Source organism: Camarhynchus parvulus, chromosome 1 (assembly GCF_901933205.1).
Source record: "Camarhynchus parvulus chromosome 1, STF_HiC, whole genome shotgun sequence".
Taxonomy (NCBI): Eukaryota; Metazoa; Chordata; class Aves; order Passeriformes; family Thraupidae; genus Camarhynchus; species Camarhynchus parvulus.
The window spans coordinates 51362954-51381306 of record NC_044571.1 but is presented as its reverse complement, the minus strand read 5'-3'; the positions used below and the strand labels follow the sequence as shown (position 1 = coordinate 51381306).

The following is an 18353-nucleotide window of genomic DNA, read 5'->3' as shown; positions in this document are numbered from 1 at the left end:
GCTTAACAATTTTGTTAGATTCATACAAGGCACTAATAAAAAGAAAAAATGGCCATAACAATAAAGTACGCATTTTGAAAATAAATCACATTGGAGATTAAATTATCCAACTATTTATCCAATTAGGATTATCTTTCATGGAACAGGAAATAAAATAAATGTGATCAAACAATATAAATAGTTTTGGTTTTTTGTCTCTTTATCTTGCTGACAAGATAGACTTATTAATTTAGATTTTACCATGAACTCAATGCAGCTTCATAGCAAGCCCAAAGCACATATGTCACACTGGAAGCTTTTGCTGCTGCAGTTTTAGAAGCCTGCTCTCTAGCATGCTTCATGTAGGTAAAATCACTTTTTCAGAAGCAGCATACCCATACAATCAGAAAAACTTGTGAGTATATTTATATCTAAATAGTTTTCTGTGAGAATAGCTGAACTTCTCATCTGCTGTTTCTGAAGAGTAAATTTATTTTTTCTTTTCGATTTCACTGTGCCTCAAGCACTATTTTGCCATGACTGTATCACTGTCTTAAAAGACCTGTTACCTCCTTCAAATCTTCAAATCTTATTCCAGAAAGTATTAATTGCATGCATTGAGAGTGAGATCCATTCATTTAACTTCCTTTATGTAACTACAACTCGGTAGTTGCATGACTAAGCACTTGTAAGGTGCAATTTATCTGATCTACTTTTGCCATCTACTTTAGGATGAGATGGATCACCCCTCCAAATGCCTGTTGCTGTCTGTTGAGTCTAAGGTGACTCAGATGCAAATGTCTACATTTGTTTCAATGAACTTCACAGTGAAGATTTAATCTGGATGAGGCAAGTGTTATAGAACAACTGACCTTCCAACATGAAATGCTGAATCTTTGCTAATAATTCTCCTAATTTACTAACTGGTGCCCAGGTCATAACAACCAGTTATTGCCTTGTTTAGCAAATTTAACCATCACAATTAAGGTCAAGGGAAGCAGATATGGAAGCAGAATTCTATTCCTGGTTGACAGACAAACATTACATTTTAGCTATAAGATGCAAGATTTTTTTCCCATGACAAGCAAAATTCTAGAAAAAAAGCTTAGTGACCTGATTATAACTAAATGATCTGTTTCTGGTGTTCTGTGTGTTCCCAAAGCACAGTTTTATGAAAGCATTCCTTTAGCTTGAAATACGATGTGCTCCACATAGCACATTTGTCCTTAAGGCTGTATGATTATGCTTTTGCAAGCACCTAGACAGCACTTTTCACCTACAGATCTCAAACAAATTTACAAAAGTAGATATCTGTCACTGACAAGCATTTGTCTTATGTCCCATGATGTCAAAGTTGCATGCACAGTCTTGTCATTAAAAGAAGTGCTATGTATCATACAATAAACACTGACGTTCCGCAAAGAATCCTACTGGTCTGAAGTTAATGTTTATCTTATTTTTATTTTCGCAATGCTTTTAGAAAGGGAACACATCCACCTAGGAATATACTCATTCAGTTTACACTAAGAGAAAAATACATATTAATAATTGTATAAAAGTAAAAAAACAGCTCAGTGTTTAATCTGTTAAACAATAGAAAAATTCTTATGAACTACTGATACTGTCATTGAACTGGAGAGAGTTTGAGAACAAGCTTGCTCTGGCTTTTTCACCCTATGATTTGGAATCTGCTCACAGTACTGCCAGCTTAACCAAAAAGGATTAACTCTCATATCCAACTGAGAACACAGATAATTCTCAGTAATTGGTAAAAAATGAAGATGAATGGGGCTGAGAGATAAGGAGCAATTAGCTCATCAGCAGTTACAGCTGTGCACTCAATCCGGATCCATCTCTTGAGTCTCGGCCCCTTTTAAAGAACCCAGGCAGAACAAGCACAGGACACCCCCTCCCAAAAAATTGCCATGCCTGCCCATCATTCCTCTGTCTTCCATTTTATTTCCATGCTATACAAAGACACCTGTCATAGCATTCTGTGTAAATTACTACCTCTCCCAGGACCTGTATCTACAGCCAATCTTCTTATAACATTAAAAAAAAAAAAAAAAAAAGAAAAAAAAAAAAAGAAGGAAAAAAAACCCCAAACCCAAAACCCGGAAACTAAATGACTACTGTAGACACTTTTAAGTTCCCTGTCAATCGTTTCCAATCGTTTCATTACAGCAGCATCATCTGTTTGAAAATATAAGCAATTCCCTCATCTAATTATAGGGAGGATTTGAGGTTCATTAACATTGCCAAGGCAGAGAATCAGATGTGCAACTGCAGAGCTGTGCTCAGTGGCCTGCATTCTCTGTTTCCTTTTATTTGCTTTTTCAAGGTCTCCAAGACTTTTTCCTGAAACCATAAAAGTATTTCTTTCCCTTAAAATAGACACGTGTGTTTAGAAAAAGGAAATTACTGCATTTTGTACTGTTCTATTATTGGGCAAGGTCACCGGAGAAAAATAATTTCACCTAAATCATTTTATCTCTGATTCTGGATGAAAAAAAAGAACAGTATACAAGCAAGCATTACTTTTGAACAACACATCACAGGAAGCCTTGTATTTGTCTCATAATTTTAAATATTGCAAGGTAATGCAAATGAAGAGGAAACCTAACATGCTAAGAAAATCTCTTAATTTTCAACACATTTTGTGGTTGTTTCTGGATTAACATGCTAGCCAAGTGTAAAATGTTGCCTCGTATTTCCTAACTGTGTTTGAAATTAAGAACACCAAACTCTTCATGATTGCTTCACTTCCTTAAAGAAATAATAGCATTTTTTTTGTATGAATGTCGTTTAAACAATTACATTTTCTTGGGACATCTGTTTTGAGATCACATTTTGAATAGATATGAACTCATTTCCTACTAAGCAATTAATTTACTATTGTTGATAGTTGTTTACAAGTTTTATGAGTCATATTTTAGCAAGTGGCAAAGGTCTTAACAAATCCTTTGAGTATTCCCTAAAGTGTATGCATAGTGTTTTCATTATATAAAATGTTCGGGAAGCAAAAGTATACGGACTGTTCTTCACTTCCTACCAAGTTATAGATAGCAAACTCTAGCCCACAAAAATAGCTTTTAAAAAGTATTTATTTTCAAAGGCTTTTATTTTTTGCTGCTGCAGGTTAACGAAGTAGGACAGCAGGGCAGTAAGTACTTAAGCAGCCAGGAAATGATTGAGCTGCTTTACCTATCCATTACCTCAGAGCATCAGATGGTAAATATACAACTGATCCTAATATCACAGTAAGATCCTAATATGACAAAGAGTAGAACCTCAGCAGTGAAATTTAAAATTTGACCTTGCCAGTCTCTTTCTTTTCATTCTACAATTAATTAAAAAAAACAAACCAAATCAAAAAAAAAAAAAAGAAGAAAAAAGAAAACCACCAAATCTAACAACAGCAACAAAAAAATCTCCAACACAGAGCATAATCTTTCTTTTTCCTTTGCTGCCCTGCGGAATTCATTTTTTAAACAAAACCCCAATAATTTATCTATCCTGCATGTTGTATGTAGGATTGCCACTAAAAAGAACCTGGGACATTTTTCCTTCTTATCTGCAATGTAGCTCATATCAGCCAAGCTGTCACAAGACAGTACTTGATATAAACAAGAGATTGCAAAGACATCTCAGTAATCAATATTAGGATGGCTACAGTATGGAAGCCCCAACCACTGCATATCATTTGTCTCAGCATCTATTTCTATGACCAAATGAAGCATTAATTCAAATCATAAATCTATGGTGATTTAAATCTGGGAATGAGCACCTGCCTGCTTTAATGATTTATTTTGTACATTTCAGTAAGCAGGAGATTTGTCCATATGAACTGACAGGTCACCTTCAGATGCCACTAGCAGACTGTTTATCATCATGCAGACTAGCATCTCATCTTAGCAAGTAAATATTAAACTAAAAGAATCCAATTGATTGTGGATGGGGGAGAAAGGCGTTGCAGCCATATATTTTACTCAGTGTGCTAATACCTCACTCTGATTCCCCTGTAATTTCTTTTTTTTTTTCCCCTTCTAAAATGATAATTCTGGTGGGAGGATGCAAGCTCAAGGTTACCAGCAAAACAGAGAGATATAAAATAATTACTTATTAATATCATTGGCTTCCTTTAACTCCCTTCATTCACTAACCTTTTGGCCATTGCTTCAAAGGACCAAGTTAATAAATTTGTGTAGTGTTCTGTATAATTATACAACGTTTGACTACAAGAATTACTTCTGTAATTCACATTAAGCATTTGATTAAATCCAAAAAGCAAGACAATTCAGAAGTAAACCTGACATGTCAATACGATAAGATAAAAAAAATAAGGGCCCTTATTTTATTTATCTACCTTTATGTAGGCATTGGAGCACAGGATGGTAAATCCATGCCCACCATAATTCCTGCTACATATGGGCTAGGATGACTCAGTTAAGCTTTTAGCCTGGTTGGATCATTTGTTCCTTTTCAGTTTGGTTAGACATATAAGCTAATTTAAAATGTAAACTAAAATCAGGTTGTTTTCTTTTGTTTTATTCTTTCCTCTTGTCACCATTCAGTAATGTAATATTTCATATTCTTCCCTAGCAAGCTGTAATTTAAAACATTACTGGTATATGGACTTGATAATATTTATTTGAAAATACATAAATAAACACACTCCTGAAAAAATGCAGGAGAAGAAAGTGTACGTACTTACTACAAGCAACACCTTTGAAATATGAGTTCTTGTCAAGATAATACAGTGTGCTAATTTTCAAAAATGCAACTAATAAACAAAGAACTTAACTCTTCATGAACCTAATAACACCCTGACATTAGTAGCATAGGAGTCACTTCTCTGATTCCATATGCATGACCAACACTGGACACTAGAAAGGGTTCACTATTTAAAAAAAAAACAAACAAATAAATCAAATTGCTCTTGAGAAATCAGAAATCCTCTGCATGAAGGGTGCAGCTCATGACAAGATGCACAGACAAGAAAACTGTATTTTCAGAACCATTCGTCATGGAATGGAGACAACTGGAAAGCTATCCACTCTACTCAGAAGAGCCATTTTTTTCTGTACAAAATTAACTCAATTCTTCATTCAGTTAAATTGGGAAATTAACTGAAGCTAACAAGTAAGTTAAGGGGCTGAGAGGAAATTTTGACAATGACAATAAATAACCTTGCTTCACTAAGTTTGCCCTACTAAAATAGCTAGAATGTATTTTCTTAAATAGGGAAAATGATTAGGCTGTCTAAGAGCACATTAGTTATCTAAATTTTGCCTAAAAGAAGGATTTCAAAATAGATATTTTTCTTTTTTCTTCAGAGGAAGTTCAGATATTCCTTCTATCCAGTCTTCTACAAATACTCTGTGCAGTTTAGATGCTGATTAATTTTTCCATCCCCATGGATGCACACGTGGTTTATAACTAGAACTGCCAAGCAGAATAGCAGCTCCACAAACCAGTATTAGAACATTTTATTTCACATAATGGATTCATCTAAGCCTGAAAATCTAAATTAGCTTCTAGTTCTAGTACACACTCTTTATCTTCTCGGCTTGTATTTACCCTGTTCACCCTTTCTCATTACTTCACTTTTCTCCCCGTGTGCTAGAGGCCAACTGGTCCTTCCACTTCATTTGTACCTATCTCCTCCTCCCAGATTTCAAAGACACCTGCTCTCTACCCTCTCTTGTTTTCTCTCCAAGAGAACAATCTTTACACTTGTATTACAGTAATCGCATATGTTGGTATCTCAATAATTTAAGACTATTTTCTTCACCATCATAGAGATATTTTTAAAGCCTTTATTTAAAAGGAAAACAAAACCAATCATATAATCTCCTTGTGCAGTAATGCACACATATTGTTGCTATTTACAGTAGTATGTACCCAAGTGATCCTGTACTTTGAACTGCAGTTCATATTATTTCTAAATAATATCCTACCGATGCCTACTGAACTGTACAGAAACACTGTCCACAAACATGTATTTATTTATGTTAAGGCTAGTACATACCCTCTAAGATTAATTCCAAATGTATTTAGAACATGAAAAACTAAAAAAAAAAAAAAAAATCTGGACAAAGGGCCAAAATAAAACCAAAAAGCCTATCTGAGGCCATTTGATTCCAGTATACACCAATCTTCCCTGCAGTCTTCAGAATGTACCTCTTGTCATTGAATTTCTGTTGCTGAGTTAATACTGTCTCAACATGATAAAAGGATCCAATACAATGAAATGGCATAACAAAACATTTTACAGCAGACACACACAGATGATTAAAGATTTAATCAACAACAACAAAAGTTATCCTAGCTTTGAAGTATGCTTTAGCAAAACAAATTGTCCAAACAAATGAATAAAGTATACTGAAACAATTCTTTTTTGAAAAAGAACAAGAGTTGCTGATGGCTGCTTAAGAAATGGAAAAAATGTTAACTACATTTTAAGAACGTGTTTATTAAAATAAAATATGATAGGAACTGCAGAGCATGGCAGAATTTATTGTGTATGTATGTTTTCCTTTTGTCACAGGGCACATGAAAGTATGAAATATTTTGCTTTCAAGCTTGTGTTCTGAATTACCTAAAGTCAATACCCAGCACACTGAGCAGGAGACATTGTTAAATTTCACTTTGACACCATCATCTGTCACTCCACCTGTATTTTGAAAAATGAACTCTAAGCAATCAAACCACTTTCTTTCATGGAAAATATTAACTGGAGTCTGCAAAAGTAGCCTGTGAAGAAAAGAATGTTTTTGTAATAGTAACAACAACACTGAATGCTGGTGTAAAGGTCAGGTACAAAACCTGAAAACATTAAGAAAAGGAAAACAAATATGCAACTTTTTTACACCAAATCAAAGCTTCAGAAGGAAGTTCTGAAAGATTACCATTTTAATAAAATATCTCAGTATTATGGACATATAATAAATGCTATGTCTGAAACTTACCAACACTTGAATTCAGATCTCCATTTTCAGAGTCTGCTCCATGCTGGTTATTATTTGCATGATAGTTGGACATAGCTTCCAATTTGATTTTTTTCACTTTCATTGCTTCTGCTATGGCAGCATTGGTGGCAGCTGCTGCTGCTGCAGCTGCTGCTGTCAGACCTGCAAAGAAGTATTAAAAAAATTTAATATTCATTATTCTATGAGTCTCCATTATTGTAGGGACTGTTATTATTCATTCCTTCATGCTTGTTACATAAGAACAGAGTGCTGCAAAGTATTATTCCTCTTGTTGGTTTTGAAAACTATCAACTTTTTCAAGTGAAATGTTTCACACTGTATTTAGATAATTACTCCTATACATCCATCTAAACTTAACTTGGTGTCCAGTAAGTGCATTCATAATAAAATCACAACTAGATGCAGCTACAAAAATAATGCAGTCAAAAATCTAATTTAGCTTCAAAATGGTGTCCTGAATGTCTGACTATGAACAGGTGAATAACAATACTTAGGAAAAAAATTCCCATTAGCTCTTTAATTTTAGTCATGCTAAAGAAAACAGAAATAACAAGTCTATAATTTCTGAGTAACAGATTATAGAACTCAGGCAGTTTTTCTAGGAAGCATTTCTAGAAAAAAATAATGCAGAACATTATTTTGCTCTCCCCAGATTTGAAGGCATTAAAGTATTTATCAATGAGAAGAGGAAGTATTAACCCATTTAAAACCAATCCCAAAGTCACCTACAGGCAACTCAAGTGCTCTTCCTACCAAACCAAGTTTCTGCCATTCAGCCATTTACAAGAACGTTCTACAAACCCAGAAAAATTTCTCTTCGTCAAGAGCAACTGGAGAACTGGTCCAGTTCTCCAGTTGCCTTCAAAACTCAGAATTAGATGCAGCCTTTAATCAAAGTCACAAGCATCAGGTTTTGCCCTCTTCCCTGAGGCAGGGTAATTCTCCTGTGGTCCCAAGCCCTGCTGCTGCCCACCCAAATCCCTCTGCCCCAGCCTGGGTGGCAGCAGAGAGAAGCCAGTGTCAGAACTTCACAAGAGCTGCCTTCCCCACACTACTGATGCAGGGGGCAGAGATGGAAATGACAGGGAACTAAACCTAAGAAATAAAAGAGAAGGCAATAAAGCAGGTAAGTTTAATGCATTGATGCATTCTCAGCCCTCAGCCTGTGATGCCACACGAAGAGAACAGGCCCCCAGTCATTTTGAATCAAGATTCTTGCCCTGAACGTGGAGAAGGCTTGAAAAACTCCATGTAATTAGTTTAAAGGTGCCTGCTTGTCTGATTTTCAGCTACTCTGAGAGGTGTGAAGTGTCCTATGGATCTCAAGAGGCACTAACGCCACAATTTACTATTCTAAGGCTGCTGTCTAGCATGGGAAGAGCGCAATTTAGCAGGAAAGACCAAATAAGTAAATAATCCCAGGCCGCTGAGGTAAATATTGCTAGCACCATTCCTTCCCAGGGTCTCTTGTTGTCTCCTTTGACTCCTAACATGGAAAACAAGCTCACTTTTGCTATGTTTTTGGCTAGTGATGGGGAGGGACAGAAGGCAAATTCCAGCAGGGAAAAAGCAGAAGGTGAACAGACATCAGGAAATCTATGAGGTGCCATAAGAGGTGCCTTTGAATATATTGTTGCTTGACTGAAGGTTGTTTTCCCTTATTGCTTTGCATGACCACACAAAGATTAGCAAACAGTTCCAGCCTCCCGACCCTCCTCACAAGCTGACTTCTAACACCTCCAAGTGTAATGAGAATTACTGACCAAGTGATAATTACAGATCAATATTCTTTACAAAAGTGCTGTTTCAGGTAGAAGATGTACCAAAAGCCAAAAATAAATGAGAAGATGAATAAATATGAGGGTTTACTTTTATTTTAGCTTCTGCTACTACCACAAACTGTGCATGTTCTGATCTTAAAAAGGTATTGACAATAACATGGATTGCTTCCAATTATATTTTTACCTTAGAGGAAGGATATGAAGCCATACATTATACAAATTTGGTTACAGTCCCTAAATTTGGCCACAGAAAAAGGGATGGTGCACCTCTGAACTTTGGTTTACATCCGGTGCTCATTAAACAACACAATAACCTATACTTCCTTTTTTAATAAATGTATACATCCCTGAAAAGATAAACCTAGCATTTTTAAAGAACAATTATTTGGAGGAATATCCTAGTACATTATATTCAATGACTACAACAGCAGGACTCAAATTTTTGGTTGCGACTATACTTTTACACCAGCAGTTTTAAAGTGCTTCCAAGTACTGGGGTAAATTACATACTAAAGAGATGCTGGACATTGGACTTGTGACACCACCTGCAATTATTTTCTTTCACTGGAATAAGGACCTGGATGCAGAACTCCTGAAATAAAAATTCTCTTTTGCTACAAAATTTGCAAAAAAAGAGTATGCTCTGTGGATGGGGACTGAGAAACTAAAACACAAATTGCTTAGTTCTGTAGTAAGATTCTTGCAAGATAATGCTTGTGGCAAAAAATGATAATTTTAAACAGTAGAAATTAAACTAAAAATTTCATTCCTTCTCTTACACAATCACAGAATTGACTGAAATTATTTGTTTGCTATACAGCAATTAATGGAAACCATACAAATCTGAAATGTGTGTAAGCAAGGAAGGAAATGGAAGGAATAATGCTCAGAATTCTGGCTTAATGGTGGTCTTTACAGTAATTCCAGTCTACAGCAGTTTCTCCTTTACTGCTGCTTTTTCCCATCACCTGACTGTGATGATATAGCAAAGCAAGTGGCAAGGGAGGCCCAAAGCCAGTTATCAGAGACACCTGCTTTATAACCACTGGTGCACTGTGGTGTACCAGAACTTCAGCATAGGGCCCAACTTGTCTTTCTTAACTCACTAGTATAGGCAGGCAAATATATTATAAGCAGAAGTTAATACAACACTATGTATCGATATTTATATTTTAAGATACTAAGTTTTAAAGTCCCAATATGGGTATATACCCAGGGAAATACCTGGGAATTTTTTAAAATTTATCATTTGAAAAATCATTCTGATGTAAACATTATTTAATATGAATTTACTCTTACAATAAGTAGCCAAGGAATTTCCAAGGTGTACACTTCTCTACACCACAGAAATGTTACCTTCAAAAATGAGATAACTAAATGTAACCTACAAAGTCAACTGAAATGAAAGAAATGAGGATCACACCGAATAGCCACGTAGGTATTTTTTGTTCTTTACAAATATTTATTTGAACAGTTAAAAAGTATTCAGGCCAAAATATTCAGTGGATTAAAGGCAATGGTAGTTGTCATTAATATTCTGAAATTGATAAGTTGTTTATGTCTGGCATTCTTCCTGCTGATTATGCAGTGAGACAGGCAGCTTTATAAATATCTCATCACTCCATCGTCACACAAATTTCATCGACAGTGCTCATGCACAGCTATTAGCAATATGAATCTAACCATTACAAGAGGAATGAAAATCGAACATGTGGCATTAATACGCAGTCCTGGTTCCTAACCATCTGATAGGCAGATGGTGTAAAGCGGATTCTCCAGCTGAAATGAAGGGGCACATCATTTAAAACCTTGTTTGCATTCTAACTGATATCAGTGCCATATTGATATACATGATACATCATGGCAGTATTTGAACAATCTAGTTTGTTTCAGTCATAAATGTTTACAGCCTTGTTTTTTATCTTTAGAAGCATGTTCTGAGGAGCGTATTTTTAATTTATGAAACCTATTGTTTACTTCTGTTGAACCAGAAGATTAGCAAAGAGCAGGAATATTAAATTACTACAACCACAGCAGTATAACTAAGATGGATGAATAAAGTATGGTTTTTCAATGTGTTTGTAAAGGAATTAAAAAATTAGCCTAGACATTTTATGCATTAAATACATTTATTCATTTAAACCTTACAGCTTTTTTCCCATGTGACATACTTAGAACTTTAATGCTTTATAAATCCATTCATTTAAATCTCTTACTGCGTGCAATTAATCTTGTCCAACAATTTAATTCAAAAGGCAAAACATCAGAAAGTAAAGTTCGATTCAACCATCACACTTCTGAAGTAATCTCCGTATTGCTGACAGTTCCTATAGACTCATCAGCAAAAGTCTGGTCAAGGTGTCTTGCAGGAGCCGTATGAATTTGAATTACAGCTCAATTGAATGCTCGCCAAGCCTTAGCAGGAACTCAGGAACAAGAAGCAGAACACCAAAAGAGAGCGCGAAGGATCCTTTCCTACTAAGACCTTCTCTCTTCTGTCACTAGATTACTTTGGCCTGTTGGGTGTGTTTGTAGCTGTTAATTATGTTAATAAAGTTGCAGCCTGCTGTCTCTGCCAAATATAATCATAAGCTTTCTCCTGCCAAGTCCTAGTCTAATTTACACCCGTGCAACTCTACTGAAGTCAGAATTTCGTGGGTGAGAATGAGACCAGAAGTATGCCCAGTATGTGTGGTCTCTAACACTGAAAAATGAGTGAATGAAACAGAAAACAATGACAAAAAAAAACACAGCATCTTCAGAAAACAATTCTGTTCTAAAAGCAAAGTCCCCAAGAGAGCTGTCATATATCATGACAGGTTTTCGAAATGTACACGAATTACTGGTGGGCACTAAATCACATCCAGGGTTTCTGCCTTCCAACAAATAGCATTGCCTGCCTGCCTGCCTTAAGAGAAAGCTCTTAAAACTTTCAGTTTTGATGGGGTGAACAGCTTACAACACATCCTATTTGTGAAGCAAAATAGAAAAGGACCTGTGAGTGGAACTTTTTCAGACTTGAATACGCCTCAAAACATACATTTTTTAATTGCATGCCTAAACTTCATCCTGGGAAAAATGACAGAATTATTTAAATAATTGACCTTAATTCACTTTTAACTTCCTTCACATAATTATGCCTAAGAATAATAACAATTCCTAATAGTCATTCCAATAATTTCCTTGATGCAACTATTAGCTTCTATTATATTTTATTTTATATATGTCTATATACACATATTTATGGCTACTTACAAAATTCAGTAACGTGCATATTTACATAAGCTCCTTCTTTAGGACTTTTACAACATTTTCAAGAAACTTAACCTTTGTCATCACAGAACAGGTAGAAAACCAAAATACAACTGTCAGCAGTGTGTTACATTTAATTTAATTTATTTGCTGGAAAGTTCATTCCGCAGAAACGCTTTACTCATTGCATGGGAGGAGTTCCAAATCTCATCTCAATTCTGCAAGAACTCCTTTCAATATTTCAAATTAACGCTTAATCCTTTTGCTTGGAGTTTATTTCAATGGTACTGACTTGAAAAAAATGCAAGCCCTTTCTTGATTTAATACCAGATTTCATATTGTGGTTCTTACTTTGGCAAAATTCCTACTAAAATCTGAAAAAAATCTGCCTCAGAAACAAAGGCAGGGTTACCTCCTAGGACCTGACCCCGATCACTGTAGGTTATTGCACTAGTTTCACGGGTTTCAGCAGTTCAGGTACAAGTTTTTGGTAGCTTATTACGCTGCTGCCTAGTTATTTCAAATGAAATAGGATCCTAACCTTAGTCTCTGATCTAATGGGTGTTTTATATAGTGTGATACATAAAACAAGAAGGGGAAAGCAATCTGCAGGAGGACAGAGGTCTGATTACATAGACTGGATTGCAGAAAGGAGAACTTCACCATAATGTTCCACTAAAATACATTGAGTTTCACTAAAAGAATTCTTTATGTATAATGTATGCCCGGAATCTCACAGTTATCCAGAAACCTTATTTCTGCTAAGCTGTCTGGATTGATACAACATAACAAGCTTGGTATATCCTAAAAATTTCATGACATGTTATTTTGGAATAATCAAAAAAATCCTCGTCTGGTCCCCACAGCTATATTTTCCTGATCAACTAGAGTGGTTCAGCATAAACTGCCCATCTAGATAATTTTTTTAGTATCTCTTAAAGGCCTATTATTAAAGGTATCATATTAATGAAAAAAAAACCAAAACCCTGCACTTTAAATATTGCTAAAGAAGGAGTACTTAGAAAAAAATCATCCATGGTTTAGACTGGTGCAACTAAACTGAAGCTGACAGTCTTGCACTGGGAGAAAACCAGTATATGTGAAGCTCAAACCATCTGTTGTTCATCAGTCTAATCAGACCTTTTTCCTGTAACTACTCCTAACTTACGAATTTTGAGGTCTGGGTATAGCATTTAAGATAAACAAGCAAAAGAGGTAAATTTCCACAGCAAGGCTTAAAACTAAAAATCTTTCTCATTAAGATGTGCCCTCCACAAATAATAACATTGTTGCAGAAATAAAACATTGATGTAGAAAGCAGCAGTGTCCTTTTATTTTATTAACACTGCATTTTTTTAAATAGATCTACTAGCAGGTCGAACAATGATTCAAAAATGTGCAAATGGAATTATTTTATCACTAATATTTGCCATTTATGGAATTGACCTACTTACATTTTGTCAAGTTATTCTTTCTAGTGGATGAATTCCTTTGTACTGAAGAGTAAAAAGTGAAATCACAAAGTGCATTTCAAATACCACAACAAATTACTAACTGCTACAGCTTCATGGGGCTTTGTAATCTGTGAATTTATTATTGGCTTGGTGCAATTGTGACAGAATTAAACAATGTATGTTGCATAACTGCCTGGCTATACTGCAGTTTTCAGCAACAATTTAAAATCCTACTGGAATGCACACAACCACAATACAATACAATTAAGAGAGAACATTCTTTCTTAAACAACAGTCATCTTTTCAAAAGCAATAGATTCTCAGTTCTCATTCACTCTGTTGCATTATTCATTTCATGTGCAACCTCATGCTGGACCATAAATTGTTACTTTATCTAATCAAAGGCGACTTAACTCCACAGAAGGTCAAAGGTTTAATTTTGTGAAGTATTATCTTACGCTATGAGTTTAACGGAAAAATAGAAGAAGAAAAACAGCCAAGAAACTGGTAATAAATGAACCTTTATTGCCTCAGGCACTGGCCTAGTTAATAAACTTTCATTGAAGGTTTCTTTCAACTGTTATGGACAATGAGGTAAAAAAAAATCTTAAATTACAGCCATGTGTGACTTTTAAAGCAGGCATTCTTTTTTATCTCAACCTTCCCAGCTTAGGAAAAAGACAAAGAGATTGTCTTCAATTTCTTAACCAAAAATGTATGCTTCTAAACAGATGAAAAAGTGCAGATCAAGCCTTTTAAAAGCAGAGGTCAGCTTTGAACAATATAAAAAAAATACTTTTCCATAAGTGCCAAATCCTGATCCACAATCTCTTTAACCAAATACCATGCAGTTCCAAAAAAAAAAAAAAAAAAAAGAAAAGATATGTGGGAAAGCAAAACATATATATACTGACAATATATTATGCTAACAATGATGGTTGGTTCCTGAAAGACTTTCTGTTTTACATTTTCATTGCCACAGTGCAATAATTGCTCTTCTTTAATAGAATGACTTATTATGGGAACAACTTCCCTGCACTTTTTACAAATAGAAATTCTTTTCTTCTTTTCATGTGTATTATCTCATGTTCTCATAATACTATTCTTGCTGTTAGGAGAAATTAAAAGGTTTAACATAATGACAGTTACTGGTGGTTATTGGTGCTCTGTGAATTTTCTTGTTTTAATGTTCTTAGATTTTACTAACTACAATGTCTTTTATTGACATACTCTTTGGGACCAGTTTAGAGAAGTGTATTACAGTTGATGTTATACAATCAAAAACAAGAAGAAGACCAGTAGTATTTAAAAAAACCTTAGCCTTTAACTTAAGTCTAATTTATAACTAGATGGACACAACTAATTGTAACAGTGCTATAATTCAAAAATACCGAAAAGACGTGTTCGTGCCTGTAACAGCAGTAATGTAGCTAAATACTCATAATCTTTCAACCAGCAGGAGCTTTTGTAGTTTTTTTTATAAACCTAATCCACAGCTTGACACAGATCCTGGGGTAATGGCACACAGTTCTTTGATTAAACTAATATCTAAACACTGCTGAGGCAGTCTGATGGCCCCGTGGAAGTGTTTCCCTACAACCTCCAAACTCAGCCTTACAAACAGAACTGCCAAATTCTTTCCCACAGACCCACTGTAGTCCACGTGCCTAATCATGTGAGTGAAATTTAACTTATCATGTGTATAAGTATTTGTAGCACCAGAACAAGATCAGAATAAAATTAGATTTTAACTGTGGACCACAATGGTATAATTTTAGCTTTGATAGCCTTCTGGTGGAATGGATGTGTTCCCAGAGGGACCTGTTCTCTGCACTGAGTCCACACACTGAAGAAACAGCCCACTAATACTTAGGTGACGTGTTACCAAAGCCTTTATGGATTTGGTCCTCAAGCAACACTTTTGCCCAAAGAAAGAAAGATTTGATTCTCACTTCTGGTGCACAAGAATAGTCAGCTACAGACTTATTTCAGGCTCCTGTCAACCTCAGGAAGTGAAAACAACATTATTCCTAGACATGGAAAGAGAAGGCAAGAAATTCAGGGCTTTAGCTAAGATGAAATATCACAGCTGCTGATTAGAGCAGTATACCTTCAGTAAATGTCTAAAATATATATTTCAAGATACTTTAAATAAAGTTTCCATTGGTTTATTCTTTAATAAAGTTAAAATAAATTACACATATTAAAAAACGTAAAATATCTTTAAAGAGCAATTTTGATCCTGTTTTGTCATATTTAGCTTTAAAGTAGAGATTGTTTTGAATTCTCTTGCCCCTAAAAAGAAACTTTTATAATACAATATACATTAACAAATTCTATAACTGTTTTTTTATTATCTCTCTCTATTTGCAGTGTGCAAAGCAGGTCCTGACAAGCATTAGAAAAACAGAAGTCAATATAATGGTGGGAAAAAGTCCCAGAAATCCACTGGTTATTTCAAGACATATGTACCCTTGTTTTAACACAGCAAACTGAGTAAGAGAATTTTCACATTTCTGAATGTAACGAATTCACCTGTAAGGGTCAGGAGAGTCCTCTCTCTCTCTGCACTCTTTTATTCACTAGAAGTGTTGTAACTTCAAGAGCTGCACAGTGGCTTTGGGGCTCTTTTTTTTCTCTTTTTCTTTTTCTTTTCTTTTTAAGTTTCGTCAGATCCATTATGCATTACTCTGTGCCAGAGGCAAGGCATGGGGCTAAATGTACTGTTACAGCACAGTGATAGCAGAGTTTGTACTGTGATGCAGAACTGTGATACTGTACAAAGTAGCTGTGATAATGACTCACAGGTAACACTGTGTAGTCCTTTTTTCAGATGAAAAGGCAGTCAATTGTCACAGACAGCCCTCTCTCACCTTTATGCTCTACTTGTTGCACAAGGTAACAGAACACTAAATCCCACAGGTAGCACCCTGGGCGCTGACCAAGGCATTAGATGAATGTTTTTTGGGTGGCATGTCAAATTTGAAGACAAAATATCTCTTTCCAATACTAACTATGGCACAACAGGGGCAAGATGTGCACTTGTGTTGTGTCCCAGCACTTCATCAAAGCACGGATATTAGGACAAATTTACTCATTGAAAGAGTGGTTAAGCATTGGGACAGGCTCTCCAGGCAAATGGTGGAGTCACCATGCCTGGAAGTGTTCAAAAAGCGAGGAGGTATCACACTTTTTGATACACTTTAGTGGGCATGGTGGTGTTTGTCAAAATTTGGACTTGATGATCTTGGAGGTTTTTCCAAACATAATAATTCCTTTTTTTTTTTTATTCTAAGGCCAAATTATCACCCCAAATCAACGGAGTTCTCTCACACCCAGAATGTTCAGTGAATACTGAACTTCATTCAACAAAATACTTTCATTTTGTAACTCAGAATTGTCTGCTACACAAAAAGTAAACATCTGAAGACTGCTACTGATATTAAGAGGAAAGTGTGGTATTAATAACGGATACATTATTACTGTACTTGATTGTAATACAAAAAAAAACATGCAGTAGCTTTTCTACAGTCCCTACCATATTGGTATAATTGCAGTTCTATATTATGAAGACCTGCAGAAATTTATAAATTCAGATTTACATGCATGATCATATGTATTGTTTCTGAAAGGCACATTCTTTGCAGCCAACAACTGATTGGTACCACTGTCTAACACATTATGAATAAATATTCAAAGATCATTAAATAAGCAAACATAAGAGAACTCAAACATTCTCTTTGGCAGAAATCTGAGCAATCCTCATGACGTGGTCATTGCTAGAAATAATTTATGAAATAAAAAGCTTTATGTTACCATGATCCTCTCAACTTGGTAGTGTTCACAAAAAGACAAAATATGATGACAAGTTATGTCACAGATTCCACATTTTGTGGGGAGAACTACCTTATAATTTGCTGCAGATAATTTAATAATCTTTTCTTCATCCTTTAATGATCAGTATATCAACAGATTTGGATTTTCACAAATCTATCTGTTACTAGAAATCACTTTTCTCTACCTTCTCAACACTCGCACAAGCGCAAAATGGGACGTGTGCTTTCTAATTTCTCCTCCCTCTAGGTTATGACCTTATTTCTACTCATTGCTAAATTCCAAATTTTTGACTTATCTGACATTCAGATTGTCAAGATGGACTGCACATTTAGCAGAGAGTGAGTAATAGAAATAACTGGCAAAAATTTAATTAGTATCTGGATAATAACTCACTATTTTTATCCCAACTACAAGTAATCTAACTTTAATCAACTACAAGATGCAACCTCAATACATAACAATGAAAGGATCAACATTCCAAATGAATTTATTTTTCAACAAAAAAAAATACATAGCCCATATAGTGTACATGTATTTGTTTTGTATTTTCTAGATATTACTGGTCTTCAGCATAATGACTTCTAGACTAAAATTTATACTATAAATAATTTAAAAAAAACATGGAACAGGATCACTACTGTTACTTTATCTTAAAAATCAGAACATCATTCTAGCAATTTGACACTAATGTTGACTTGCAGTCACTTTGGAAAACATACAGATAACTAATAAGATTGCAAATATAAAACATTGATTATAATCAATATTTGTCACTGTATAGCCCAAAGAACTGGCGGACATTTCCCAAAATGAAGAATAAATTAGCTCTGAAAATATCTATGGTATGAATAACATTTACAGGAATGAAAATTACTGGATTTGATGCAATTTCTTACATTAAATTGCTGAGTTTCTTTACAATTGAATTCTTAATCACTACTAAAGACATGCTAAAACACAGGAATTACTTTCGAAGGGATGCAGACCTATTGTTAGATTTAATTCTGTGATGTACTAACAGCCCATAACATTAAGGAGATTTTTTTCTGCCAGTGCCT

At 35.0% G+C, this 18353-nt stretch overlaps 1 protein-coding gene across 8 annotated transcripts in view; it reads right to left on the bottom strand.

Moving 5' to 3' along the window:
• DACH1 (dachshund family transcription factor 1) overlaps positions 1-18353 on the bottom strand; it is a 354099-nt gene that overhangs the window by 162609 nt on the left and 173137 nt on the right. For all 8 annotated transcript variants that reach the window (XM_030948579.1, XM_030948600.1, XM_030948611.1 and 5 more), the window contains exon 3: positions 6951-7112. In XM_030948579.1, coding sequence (XP_030804439.1) covers positions 6951-7112 — 162 coding nt within the window. The remainder of the gene's footprint in view (positions 1-6950; positions 7113-18353) is intronic.